We start from the raw sequence: 14,909 nt of genomic DNA on the forward strand, positions 1-14,909 counted from the left end.
AAGTCCCATCGAGACCTGTCTCCAAAGAAGGCAGGACAATGCAGCCCCAGTGGCGGGACTCCCGAAGGACTCTCTGGGTGACAAGGGAGCTGTGGGTCTCACTTCGCCCTCCTGGGTCTGCAAGGAGGCCCTGGGGCAGCAGGCTTCTCCTGGCTGTGCAGAGAGTTTTCCGTGGGGGCTGAGGCTGGGAGAAGCGGGGGTTGGGGAGGGCAGGCCGGGCGGGGCACTCTGGACTCTCATACACTCTTCTCTCCCTCGCCCTGTTCCTTGCTGGGAGAGGTCTTGTCCTGGCTGCCCTCCGGGGGCGCCGGCTTGGCGGCGGGGCCGGGGCTGCTGCTGGCGGACGGCAGGAGGTTGGCCGACTGCAGGACGGCTTCCGAGTGCTCACGGGCCTTCATGCGCAGGGCAGCCACACTGGCTGTGCGGTTACTCTGGCAGCCGTAGGTGGGGAGGAAGGAGAGCCCCATGGGGTCTGGGACACAGCAAGAGCACAGCGGGCCCCCTGGAAGAAAGAAAAGGACAGGTTGTCATCGCTGTCCACCGTCTGTCGCTTGCAGCTAGGGAGGGGCTGGGCCCTGAAGGAGATCCCATTTGGTTCCAGATACAGAAGCCCATCAAGGGACCTGGTTGATAGCCCCGAGGACTGTCTGAGCATCAGGGAGACCTGGCCAGTCCCAGCTCCCCCTCCAGCCAGCTGTGTGGCCTTAGGCCAATAACTTGGCTTCTCTGGGCCTTGGCCTCTGCTGCTGTAGAGTGGGATAGTGCCTCCATCACAGAGCAGTAGGAGGCTCTCATGAAGTAACCCTCGCTCCCAAACTGTGCGCCGAGGCACCCCTAGAACTCGCAGGGGCCCTGCGGGGAGACCTTAAATGTTCAGGGGAAACCCAGCCACGTCTGCCAGGTGCCGAGCGAGCTGCTAGCCGGAGGCAGCTCACGGCTTCCCCAGGGGACCACGCTCTGTTGCTTTCCACAGTGTCCTGTCTCTGTGGAGCTGGATTTCGCAGGCACCTCACAAAACTCCACCTGGAATACAAAATGTGGGTGGTGGCGTCCAGCGTGATCCAAGATTAGAAAAGCTGCATGCAGTTTACCGGGCACATGAGCCCATTAGAAAGGAATGGTGGCTACTTAAAAGTGTCATTTTTCTTTCAATTTATAAGTATTAGTTTTCAAATGGTTACTAAGCTGTTGGGACATAAACACTTACTGAGTTGTTTGCACCTAACCAATTAATGAACAGGTCTTGCTTATGGCCGGACGGTGTCGTTAGCAGGTTTGAGAAGGCTGAAGGAATGAGTTTGGAAAGTGCTTAGCACAGCGCCAAGCCCAGATTAACCCTTCTCACCCACATCCCCTCTTGGCTGGGGATGACGCACGGCATGGCCATAGGATTTCTGCAGGGGCCCCATGCCAGGGCTGAGGTCCCTACCAAGGTCAGCACCCCCTGTCTCCCCTGTCCCCTACCATCCTGGACAGGCCCAGAGGCTTCAGATGGGCTTTGGGCTGTCATTCTGCCACACTGAGAATGGGCTGGAACTTTCCCTGGGGCCACCAAGGGGCAGTAATCCTGAGACTCGATGCCCGTGCCTACCGGGGCTTGGGAGGCCACCCAGACCGGCACCCACTCCTGGGGTCAGCCTTCAGGGGCAGCTGCGGCAGCATCAGCTCTGCCGGCAGCAGAGGTGTCCCCACCCTCCTTTCCCGGGGACAGGCTTGGCAGTGCCAATACCAGGCCTTCCTCTCCCCTCGAGCACATCCGAGCATCTTTCTCTTCCTTGCCCAGCTTGCTGGGAGACAGGAGGAGGCTCACCTTGACCATCCCCAGCAGGCAGCCCCGAGGGGTGGGCACTGCCCATTCCCACTCTCCAGAGGAGGAGACTGCGGCCTCTTGTTTGCATAGTTTATTGCAGACCTGGGGCCAGAACCTTCTGTGGCCCTTCTGCTCTCCTGAAGTATAACAGGAGGTTTAAATGCCCCGTGGCTTCCTGCCTGGATTATGACTGAGGGGCTGACACAGCAGGCAGCTGACGCCAAGCTGAGAGGAGGCAAGGCACGAATGTGCAGCGTACCAGGGGCTGTGAGAGCTCGCCCGCTGCCTGCACGCCTGCCTGGCTTCTAGCCTGGTGTGCATTCGGTCAACCCCAAGTCCTGCTGCTCCGCTTCCCCTGGTGGCTCTTACCCAGACAGCCACACACTGACACCAATCGTGGAGAGGTGCCCTGCAGGGAGCTACAGTTTTTGCTGGGAACGATGTCTATGTCAGCACCATGAGCCCCAGGCCCTCCTGAGGGCTGGGACCCACCCCCGGGGGGCCTGTCTCCCTCCCAAATGGCGCTCAGTAGTGAGCCCCACACCTACAGTGTGAAGAGAACAGATTATTAAGAATGCTGGTTCCCAACTTGTATTTTCCTCCCTGTGTCTGTTTAGAACTTTCCTTGGTTTTCTACAATGAACATGAATTTCTTTTAAACTTAGAAACATAACTTTAATTTTAAATGAATGTTAAAAAGAGGAAAGGCTAAAGACAGCCCCTCGGCATGTCCGAGGCGGGAGGCTTTGGGGGGCTGGGGAGCCAGAGCCACACACGTGCCGAAGGTCAGGGAGCTTGGCAGGGAGTGGGGACTCCCGGGATCTGGAAGGGGCCATGGTCCACAGGCTCAGCCTGTCCTAAGACAGGTTCTTGCCTCTGGCTGAGGTCTTGCTCAAGTGTAAGCATCCGATGGTGAGTTAAATGCTCTGTGACTCGGTGGTGACTGTGACCACCTGCCAGACACAGTAGGAACAGAGCCTCCTTGCCCTGGAGCCTATACCCGCCAGGACACGCCTGCAGTGGGCCCCCAAGAAAGCGACTCATAACTACCCTCTTGGCCCTGAGAACCCAGATTTGCAGGTTAAGAGACATAAATGAACTCACAGAACCAAGGCTGTGGCAGGGAGAAGAGTCTGCGCCTGGCCTAGCTCACGCCCCCCACACATACGCACGACACTAGCTTGATGGGGAAACTGAGGACCAGAAGAAGCTAAGAACTCTGGGATTAAAACCTGTGAAGAATATACACAAAATGGAATATTATTCAGCCTCAAAAAGAAGGGAATTCTGACACATGCTACAACATGGGTGAACCTTGAGGACACCATGCTGAGTGAAACAAGCCGGTTATTATACAGAAGAACAAATACCACATGATTCCACTTCGGTGAGGGACCCAGAGCAGTGAGATTCCCAGAGACAGGAAGGGGACGGGGGTGGCCAGGCCAGGGGAGGGAGCAGTTTCAGTTTTGCAAGCCCAAAGAGTTCGGGAGACTGGTTGTGACTGGTTGTGCAACAATGGGAATGTATTTAACGAGACTGAATTGTATACTTAAAAATAGTTAAGATGGGAAGATTGATGTTATGTGTGCTTTACCATAATTACAAAGAAAATAAAATTGTTTTTTAAACAAAATTGTACGGGCCAACTCTTCAGGGCAAAGTGATCAGAGACGAGCCCACATAAGGCTCCCCAGCGAGTGAGGAGCTCCAGGGTCCTTTGGGCCCACCCCACACGCACTCAGCCTCACACCTGTGTGACAATGACACCCTGCAGCCAGCCCACCTGCCGCACCTTTGACAATTTCACGCTTCCCTCCAGCCCATGCCGGTTGGGTGGGACTTCCGCAGCAGGGCTGACCCTGAGCGATGCACACTGGCCAAGACCCTTTGGCTCACAGCTGACACTGGCAGCCCGAGCCTGGACTGCAGCTAAAGCATCCATCAAAGGGGGCCAATGCTTGTGAGTGGATGCACAGACATCTGAACAGCCACATCCAGGAATGTGACAAGGGGGCCATTGGCAGGCTGAAGGGAGGTGTTTGAGGGTGCCAAGGGGCTTCCCTTTGCCCTTCCCTGACCCGGATGAGGACATGGAAGATGCATCCTCCAGGATGGAGATACAGGTGAGACAGAGAGAGGCTGTCTGTGCAAGAGACAAGAGCAAAAGCTAACAGGAGACAAAGCTACTGAGATTATTAACAGGGAAACGTGTAAAGTCTGTGATCTATCCCAAGGGCCCACCTGCCCAAAGGGAGATGTGATCCAGCAGTAGAGCATGTGGTCAGTGCGACTTTCCTGTAAGCTCCCTATGATCCCACTGGGGTGTGGGTTGCCTTAACAGAGGCAGAACCTACAGAAAAAGGGAGGGTAAAGTCCTTCTCCCTTCTGTGATCATAACTCCCTGCCTTAAGTCTCCCATCAATAGACACCTCTGTCACCTCCTTAAGGAGTAAAGGAGAGGGATAGAAACTACAGTGAGCTGGGCACATACATAATACACATATTAACTTAAATTGCCCAACAACCAGCATCTCCCTTAAATCCTCTAACCATTTTTTAGCAAAGAAGAAAAATGATTGCCTCAAATAGGATCCTTATAAAACTAACCCTTGATTTCTCAGAGATCTTATGGTACCAACACATCACCAGGTATCTCCATATGCCACCTGCCCAAACAACTTCATGGACCCAAAACACTGCTGAGAACCCAAAGTGACAAAATGGAGCTTGCGTCCTCTGTGGTTCCCCACGTGGCTCACTCACAAACAGGTACTAAGTGAAAATCCAGACTCCAAAGCGCACGCACTTTGCCCGTGGAAAGTTTGCTCAAGGTCCTCACCAATGCTTAAAGATTCCTCTGCGTGCGTTTCCAGTGTGAGCTGTCTGATCGAGCAGACTGCCACGAACCTGAAAAAGTGCGGCTGCCAAGGGCAGACATGCTGACGGGGAGTACTGAGAAAAGAGGCAAAATTGTACAACACAGCCAAAAAACTCAAAATGCACAGTAACCTGGAGCCACCTAGAGCTGCAGCAAGCAAAGCAGCACCTCAGGATGGCTGCAGCCATCAGAGTAGGGCCTGGGGTCGCAAGAGAGGAGGTTTGACAGGGCTTTGGAAGCCACACCAAGCCCGTGACCATTAGGGATGGGGACGCTGAGTTGGCACGAGAGAGGCTCAGCACCCCCTCTTTATTACATCAGGGGGGGACAAAACACTTAGAAAACGTCTACCCCCAAACCGAATCGTCACTGTGGAAATCCTGTCGCCTGGGCGACAGCAGGACGCTGTGGGGCCAGAGCGCGGTGCCGCTGAGGAGGCAGGAGGGGTGGCTCTGAGCTGACCGCGGGAACACTCCCCTCCGCTTCACACACCTGCCTGTGGGATGACTGCCACAAAGCACCTGGCACGAAATCCTGGGTCATTATTCCCACAGCCCCACACAAATTAAAGGGCAATGCTAAGCCGTAATTCACAGCTTACTGCGATTTCCAGTTCGCTTCAACGACAGACGGACGAGCCTGACTTGCTCTGAGCGTCCCCGGAGGAGCCAGAACCCGCAGCAACATGCATGCTCTCATGGTGGCCATTCGTTGGCACTGCCCACCCTCCCGGTCTTGGGCACAATTTCCACACTTTTTCACAGCTTGTTCCTCAGCGAAACTTTCCCATCTGACCAAAAAGTAGAGCAATTTATTCTGCGAAGAGAATTTTGAGGATTAAGGTGAACAGAAGTCCCATTTCTTAATTACTAGATTTTCAGACTTGGGGCTCTAGAAGGGAGTAGCAGAGTATTTTTTGGTTTTGCTTTTGTTTTTTTTTTTTTTTTTTAATCTATCAAAAAGCTATCATCATGGGCCGGGCGCGGTGGCTCACGCCTGTAATCCTAGCACTCTGGGAGGCCGAGGTGGGCGGATCGTTTGAGCTCAGGAGTTCGAGACCAGCCTGAGCAAGAGCGAGACCCCATCTCTACTAAAAATAGAAAGAAATTATATGGACAGCTAAAAATATATATAGAAAAAATTAGCCGGGCATGGTGGCGCATGCCTGTAGTCCCAGCTACTCGGGAGGCTGAGACAGGAGGATCGCTTGAGCTCAGGAGTTTGAGGTTGCTGTGAGCTAGGCTAACGCCACGGCACTCACTCTAGCCTGGGCAACAGAGTGAGACTCTGTCTCAAAAAAAAAAAAAAAAAAAAAAAAAAAAAAGCTATCATCATGAATGAACTAAAAATTAAATTAGTTACAGAGGACATCATTCCAGTGTGACATATAGCAATGAAAACCTGTGAATAGCCTAATGGCCCCATAACAGGGAATTGGCTGAATAAGTTACAGTCACCCATATAGAACACATTGCAGCTATGACAAAATTATAAGAGTCTATTTAGTGCCATGGAAAAGACACTTTTCAAATATTAAGTTTAAAAAACAGGTTAAGAAGCAGGAAGTCCACATGATCCCATTTTGGTATACGTGTATACACATACATGCTGTAGATTCATTTTGTGCACCCCCCCCCCAAAAAAATTCATATTTTGGCCAGGCGAGGTGGCTCATGCCTGTAATCCTAGCACTCTGGGAGGCCAAGGCGGGAGGATCACTTGAGCTCAGGAGTTTGAGACCAGCCTGAGCAAGAGCGAGAGTCTGTCTCTACTAAAAGTAGAAAAAATTACCTAGACAACTAAAAATAGAAAAAATTAGCCGGGCATGGTGGTGCATGCCTGTAGTCCCAGCTACTCGGGAGGCTGAGGCAGGAGGATCACTTGAACCCAGGAGTCTGAGGTTACAGTGAGCTAGGCTGATGCCACGGCACTCTAGCCCAGGTGACAAAGCAAGACTCTATCTCAAAAAAAAAAAAAAAAAATTCATATGTTGAAATCCTAACCCCCAAGATGATGGCATTGGGAGGTGGGGCTTCTGGAAGATGATTAAGCCATGAGGGCAGAGCTGTCATGGATTAGTGCCCTTATAAAAGAGACCCCAACTTGCCTTGTCTCTGCCACCACATGAGGACACAGCAAGAAGTCAGTCATCTATAAACCAGAGAGCAGCCCTCACCAGACACCAAATCTGCCAGCACCTTGATCTTGGACTTTCCAGCCTCCAGAACTGTGAGAAATAAATTTCCATTGTTTATGAACCACCAGGTTTATGGTATTGTGTCATGGCAGCCCAAATGGACTAAGATATATATGTAGTGCATACATATATGCATATAGTGTATATATATGTACATCCATATAACATATCAATTTGGGATCATGTAAAATGTAAATCATGTAAAATAAAAATTTATTTAGAAATAGAAAATATTTATAAATTTAAATTTTAATTTATAAATAAGTTACAAAATATGTTTATTGGAGATCTGTGTGAATAAATATATATTTGTAAATGGAAGAAAAGATATTCCAATACCAAATATTCATAGTGGTTTTTTTTTTTGTTGTTGTTGAGACAGGGTCTCACTTTGTTGCCCAGGCTAGGGTGAGTGCCGTGGCGTCAGCTTAGCTCACAGCAACCTCAGACTCCTCAGCTTAAGTGATCCTACTGCCTCAGCCTCCCGAGTAGCTGGGACTACAGGCATACGCCACTATGCCCGGCTAATTTTTTCTATATAGATTTTTAGTTGTCCATATAATGTCTTTCTATTTTTTAGTAGAGACGGGGGTCTCGCTCTTGCTCAGGCTGGTCTCAAACTCCTGACCTTGAGCGATCCACCCGCCTCGGCCTCCCAGAATGCTAGGATTACAGGCGTGAGCCACCGCGCCCAGCCTTTAGTGGTTGATTCTTGATGTTAAGGTTATGAATAATCTTTTGACTTGTGTTTATTGTATTTTCTACTTTTTCTAAACTGACTAGTTATTACCCTCATACAAAGGGCGTCCTTTTTGTGGTTCGTGATTTCTGCCTCCTCTTACTCAGATGATGGGGACACACATGTTCTCCTTTAGAGCAGAGTCCCGCTGAGGTTACCGAGGAGCAAGGACCGTGTCCTCAGCACCCAGTGAAGGACGGCGAATGGCCTCAGTCCGCACTGGAGGTATCGACAGCAAACTTGGAGCTGAGGGCGCCTGAAAGTCACCAGGAGCACCCCGTCCATCTCTCCTTCTGTGGGGACCGAAGTCATGAGTCCCTTCACGTGGGATGTGGCCAACTCCAGCGGCAAGCCCCAAAGGCCACAGCTCCAGCCCTCTCACCCAGCCGATTTGCGCATCACCAAAATCTATGCCAGAGCCATCTGGTCCTTAAATGCAGCCTGAGGATTGTTTTGTTTGGAGAACATACAACCTCCCGGACACTAAATTAAAACACACAATTAGATTTCCATTAGGTTACAGCGAATTCTGCTGAATTGATCTAATCGGCCTCCATTCCTATATGACATCATGCTTTAAAGGCTTGGCCTGAACATAAATACTTAATGTAATAAATACAGTCTGAAATATTTGATCTCCTTGGCAGTTTAATTGATCTACTACCGAGACTGACAGGAAAAATTAAATTAGGGCTGTCTGGTCTCTGCCAGTAGCACATTTTCATCATAAAGGTCCGTGAGCTCCACGCTGGTGACGAGGAGGGTGACGAGGAGGGCGAGTGCTGCTTTCTTGTCGCATGATCAGGTGAAGGGTAACCCAGGAGGGCAAGGCAATGATCACCTGGGCTTATGAGACGTTTAACACAAATACCATAGTTCACTTCTTTTTGCTTTGTAGTAAAATAAATGAGTGAACACACTTTGTGAGCCATAGCGCCAGCTCCTTACACTTCACGCAGGAGCTTAAGTGGGAGTGTTGTAGACGCCCACGATATCTGAACACAGTTCTAGCTGCTGTAGCTAAGTGTGGTCTCCAGTATCAAATGCACAAGGCCACATCCACACCCGGACACGTCGTCTCCTACCACGAAACTCCTGAAATACCTTCCCCTCCTCCTGTTTTATGGGTTTTTATTGCCTTTCGCCATGAGCTGTGTTTGGTTTTCTGCAGATCTCTGCTCCCAAACTCGCTGTGCGCCCACCCCATGCCTACGCCTTGATCCCACGCCCCTGTCCCAATTAGGTACAAAGTTAATGCTCAGTGAATATTTGGGGAAAGGACAAAGGGAAGGAGAATCTATCTATCTTGACTGAGTTGGCACATTTTAGCTCCTCAAAACTGGCATCTCCTCGGTTCTAAGCTTTCTCAACACCCCATGAAAAGAAAAACTGATCATAACAAAGTTATCCAACCTGATTAATGTCCAAAGCCCTGGGCTAATTTTGCAGTGTCTATGGGTGGAATTGACCCTAAGCCCCACCCCTCCTTTAATTTCACCTAATATATGTAAGGTCACTGTCTCAACAATTACATATTCACTCAACAAACACTCACTGACAGGAGCCAACTCAGCTGACCCTCCTGGCCAGAGCCTTGTGCTGTGAGGCCATCTCAGGGCTAGTGCAAGTGTCCTATTTCTGCTTGGATGTCTTTGCAGAAATAATAGTAGCAACCCCCAGATCCAAGGACCTCCAGCACAGCCAGGGATACGTGTTCTTGGCAGTCAGATGCCAATTCACATAACCCTCCCTCCTTCCAGGGCAGCCAGAGCTCTGCTCAGGCGGCTGCTTCTGCTGCTGCCTCTGGCCCCAGCCAGAAGCTCAGCTCCCTGCACTCCAGGGCCCCATTGATTGGCAGGAAGGCCAAACCCGTCAGCACCCATAGGAAATGGCTTCTGGAAAGTGAATTGCAGTTTTTCAAGACAGAGGATGACAGCAGGTGCCTGTCAAAGGAACAGAATCAATACAGAGTGTGGGACTGGGAGGAGGTACACCTGGGTCCCTGACTTGTCCTCCTCCGACATTCAGGCTGTGTGACCTTGGGAGTCCTAGCTCTTCTCCATGCCCTAGTCTCCCCACTGTGCCCTGGAGAAGCAGTGGTAATGTCCTCATACAAGACAGTCTTTACAAATCCTGACTGCTGGGTTCTCCAGCCCTGTCTTCTTCACGTCAGCTAGGCATGGAGGGGCAGGGTTGACCCAACCACTTTCCGCATGAGCAATAACCATGTTCTGTCCCCTCAGGTCCCCTGATCCCCAAACGCCTGTACCCTCAGAAACCAGCCAGCGGCCCCTGGAGGGCTATGTTTCTTTCCTGGAGCACCGTGTCTGCCCACACACCTTGGACTTCAGCGACTGCGCCCTGGCGGCCGGGAGCCTCTCCCATTGGAAAGTAAATCCCTGCAGAAAACACAACCCTCTGTCCCAAAGATCCAAACCCCAGCTCTCAGCAGATCCCAGTGATCTCTCGGCCTCACAATAAGGACCCTAACAACAATCACCAGCATGTACTGGACTTGGATGTACCAGGCACAGACACACAGTCATCAGCAAGTATGGCCATTACCGTCCTCAGTTCACAGGGCAGGAGCCTGAGGTCTGCCCCAAGGTGACCCAGTGTCGAGGGGGAGCAGCACTGCCAGGCTCCGCACCCGCGCCATGCCTTCTCTCTTTCCTTCTGTCTCCCTGCCCAGCTCCCAGGCTTCCTTCAAGCCCAGCTCACGCTTCTCCTCTGCAAAGCCTTCCTCATTCCTGCAGAGAAAGAGTCCCCTCTCCTCTGGGCATCCCGCACTTGGCATGCCCTTGTTGCCTCAACAAGAGCACGTGACAGTGCCACCTGAGTGGGCATTCTTGGTTGGCCTGGTGCTCCCTCCAAGCCCACCCCCAGCCTGCCGGCCCCTCGGGATCAGGATGAGCCTAATTCATTTCCTCATGCTCAGCCCCTGGTTCAGACTCTAGCAAAAGGTGGGTGCTGATGAAGACCAGGAGAGCCCTGAGGTCTCTGGAGCCCAGCAGGTGGCCAAGAGTTCAGGGCCAGGGCCGAGATCCCCAGTCTCCTAAGGGAGGCCCTTCCTCCAGGCCCAGAGCAGCACGACCTCCTCTACTCCTTTCCTCAAAGTGCACCGCGCTGTACTCTGCACCAGACTCTGTACTGAAGCAACCATAGGTGGCTCAGAAGGTTCTAGAGGTGTACGGGATATGGTCAGTGCCCTTAATGTGCATATAGTCAGGATTGGAAGCAAGGGGGGTCAAAAACAAACACCCCAACCCATGTCACGAGGCCAGAGTATCCTTGATACCTGCAGCCATTGGTCTGTAAAGATAGCCTTCAATGGGCCACACCTCCCGGTATGCACGCCCTGTGCAGGGTCCTCCACTTGAGTCTGGGCTGGCCCTGGCTTTGATCAACAGAACGCTGCAGCAGTGACACTGTGCCCATTCTGGGCGTAAGCCTTAAGAAGGCCTGGCGTCCTTTTTTTACACTCCTGGGCCCCAACCACCATCCAAGCCCACCCCAAGCCAGCCATGGAGAGACCATGTGGAGAAAGAGAGAGAGCTCCCAGCCTCCCTGTCGAAGCACCAAACTCGTAAGAGACATCATCTTGTATGTACCAGACAAGCTTGGGAGACACCAAGCAAAAGCAGCGGCAGAACAGCCCAGCAGAGCCCAGCCAATCCTCAGGACCATGAGAGATAATAAAACAGTTGCTGTTTTATCATACTAAGTTTTGGGGTAACCACAGTTAAGTAAAACCATACGAAAACCTGGAATGGAGATTATAAGAAAGAAAATCACGGCCAAAGATCATAGATGCAACACCATAAGGAAAATACTAGCAAACCAAAGGCAGTAATATATAAAAAGGATAACACTCCACATCTAATTTGGGTTTATTCCAGGAATGTGCAGTTGTTTTAACATTAAAAAATCAATCAATAAAATTCACGGTATTCATACATTGAGAAAGAAAAATCACACAATCCTCTCAACAGCTGCAGAAAAAGTATTTGATAAAATTCAACACTCATTCATATTCATGATTTTAAAAATAATAATTAAAATAAAACTCTTAGAAAATTAAGAAAATATTAATGTCTTTACTTGCTAAAGGGTATATTTAAAAAATAAAAAAGGCAGCAAACACAACTCTGAAACCCTGAGAGCTTTCCCATGAGACCAAAGGTGAGGATAGGTCACAAGGACCATGGACTCTATGATTTTACTCAGGTGACATGTCCACAACAGCACTCACAAAACGTCTCCGATCCATAGAGACAGGGAATAGATTCAGGGTTCCCATGGCCTGAGGAAGTTGGGAGAGTGACTGCTAACTGGTATGGAGTAAAAAGAAAATGTTCTAAAATTGATTTTAGTGATTGGTTGTACAACTTGGTGAATAAACTAAAAATCATTGAATTGTACGCTTATTTGGATGAATTCTATGGAGTGTGAATTATCTCTCATTAAAGTTGTTTTAAAAAAAAAATAGTATAAAGCCAGGATGCCTGTTACTAGCACTGCTATTCAGCACTGTATGAGAGGTTCTAGCCAGCAATGTAAGACAAGAAAAGGAAATTGTAAGATTGGAATGGAAGAGACAGACTGTCTTTATTTACAGACGACCTGCTCATGTACATAGAATATCATAAAGAATCTATGACTAAACCTAACTATGTGGATAAATCTTGCAAACATAATGCTGAGACATAAAAAATACATACTGTATGATTCCATTTATATATTTACACTGTATATTTCTTGTATATATGTACACTGTGCATATACGTGTGCGTAAACTCAAAAAAGTCAAAACTAAACGATAGGCTGAGCATCCCAAATCTGAAATAAATTCAAAATGCTCCAAATGCAAAGCTTTTTGAATACCAACATGATGCTTAAAGGAAATACTCGCGGAAGCATCTTAGCTTTCAGATTTTCAGATTTGGGATGCTCAACCAGTAAATATAATGTAAATGTTCCAAAATATCTTTTTAAAAAAGTCTGAAATTGGAAACGCATCCCAAGCCTTTTGGATAAGGGGTACTCAACCCGTGCAGTGTTCGGGAATCTCACCACGGAAGTCAGCACGGTGCTGTCCTTCAGGGGGAGGAAAAGTGACCTGAATGGAACAGGCGCACGGGGTACAAGCCAGCTGGTAGCAGCGGGGCTTAACATCATTCGGTAAGTTCTAGAGGCATGTTTTCTGAATTTTTCTAATGAATTCTATTCTATTTCACAATAAAACCATTATAAAAATTATCTTTAAACATTTTTGAGATGTTTAACATCACAACACAAAGGGAAAAGTCATAAGGAGGAAGAGGGGAAAGACGCTCTCAGGGGCTCAGAGCAGGTGGGCTCTGGCTCTGAGTCTGGCCTTACGGCAAATGCTTACCAGCCAGTGCCGCTCTCGGAAGCTGGGCGCTGTGGCCTGGCCTGACAGCCCGAGGGCCCAGGCCAGCGTGAAACAGGGAGGGTGCGTTCCTGGCCCACAAAGGGTCTCGCCCTTGGGAAGGCCATGGCCAGACCCCTCCTAGCACTGCCTCTATGCCGCCACACCGCTCATCACCTCCCCTTGTCCTCATACACACGATGCAGGGCCGGGACCGCCGCTCCAGTCGAGCGCTCACTGCAGGCTGGCACCTGTGACATGCGCTACCAACAGCATCTCCTTCGGTCCTTACGGTCTCCAAGGCCTCAGCCGGGCAATGGAGCCAGGCTCCAGCTGAACCCTGTCTGCCTCCACACTCCTCCCAGCCGGAGCCTCACCTGGGACTGCCTGGGGCCATCTCGGGTACCAGAGGGGACGGGAGGGGAGGGAAGAAGGGCTCAGGCCTTATTCCATTGTTCCGCTGCTGTTCTCTCACCTCAGGCCTGACTCCAGGGAGCTGCACCAGGGACTGAGGGCCCACATGCCCACGTGCCCAGCAGGCTGCCCCCTCCCATTTGGGAAGGCCAGCTGTGATGCCACAGCCCAGCCAGCTGCTCCGCCCAGTGCAGCGGAGTGGCTGTGACCCCCGAGGTGTGAGCACACAGTGAGAAGCTCTCCCTTGGCAGCTGTAATTATTTTCCACCTCTGCAAAGCACGGGTTAGAGGCAGCCCCGCTAAGTGCACCAGGGACAGCGCCTCCTCCGCTCGCTGAGGCTCTCCTGCGCCCAGCAGCACCCGCCCGGCCCGTGGCCAGCACTTCCCCGGAACAAACCCAAGCGCCTCCCTGCCCATTAATAACCTCCTCTGCATTAATGAATTGTGGATGCAAGGCTGGCCATTAAGCCAGCCCAGGAAGATTCTTTGTGTGGTGATGCCGTTTCCTCTGGACAGCCATTATTGTTATGCAAATCCTCCCTGCACAAGGGTAGGGTCCTGCAGTCCTCTTCTTTGAGAGTTTCCAGGGAACACCCCATAATGGAACAAGCCTGCCTGGCGAGGACCAGTCTTCTCTGACCACCCCAGAGTACGAGGCACGTCACTGCATGAAGCCCTGGGGAGCCCTGGCCAGGAGTCAGGTAAAGGACATCCCAGTATTGGCAAAAACTGGACTGTGAGGAAGGGTTACAAGGAAAGGGTGAATTTCAGCAGCAATGCAGTTTAGAGAAATGGGAGAAGTTGATGTTTTACTGGGTCCTTTAAAGGGGAGTGGGATGCAGGGACCACAGCTAGAAATGAGCGGCGGACTCTGGTTAACAGTAGCTGGTGTTCGAGGGCAGATAGTTAACGACAGTCAGCGCCGCCCCCACGTGCCAAACACTCTTCTGAGGGCCTCCTGCTCTCCATGCTGCCTCGTGAATTCAGTCCTACTGTGACCAAGTCACCCACTCTGCAGACGAGCAGGCAGAGGTACAGGGCTTCAGCCACCTGCTCAGGACTCACGTGGCTAGAGGATGGAAGGACAGGGGTCCCACTGGGCAGGCCCTCGCTGGAAACCACTGTGCCAGGCAGCCACTTGCTAACTAAAGGAGAAACCCCCACAAGTGCCTGGCTTTGCACTCCCTGGCTCTGTCCCTGCTGGGCAGCTTCCTGGCCTGAGGGAGCAGCTGCCTCCCTCCCTGGCGGGGGCAGCCCAGCGTCCATCCCGGGGCCTTCCTGGGGAGCTTGCAGGCTGGGCTGCCACACCTGCACCTGTGGATGCTCTGTCTGGCCAGCCTCACTGGGAGGGCCACGACCTCCTGCCCATCAGGGGCTGCCATGCCCTTCCCTCCCAGCCTTCCCTGGCTCCGCATTGCTGACCTTCGAAGCCACATATTTCCCATGCATTCACTGCCCCACACACCCCAACACCCA

The 14,909-nt window shown here is 51.0% G+C and overlaps 1 protein-coding gene across 1 annotated transcript in view; it reads right to left on the reverse strand.

Moving 5' to 3' along the window:
- Window positions 1–236: 236 nt before the first annotated feature.
- DRGX (dorsal root ganglia homeobox) overlaps window positions 237–14,909 on the reverse strand; it is a 28,309-nt gene continuing 13,636 nt past the window's right edge. The window contains exon 6 of the mRNA XM_069460976.1: window positions 237–502. Within this exon, the coding sequence (XP_069317077.1) occupies window positions 237–502 (266 nt within the window). The remainder of the gene's footprint in view (window positions 503–14,909) is intronic.

Source organism: Eulemur rufifrons, chromosome 28 (assembly GCF_041146395.1).
Source record: "Eulemur rufifrons isolate Redbay chromosome 28, OSU_ERuf_1, whole genome shotgun sequence".
NCBI lineage: Eukaryota > Metazoa > Chordata > Mammalia > Primates > Lemuridae > Eulemur > Eulemur rufifrons.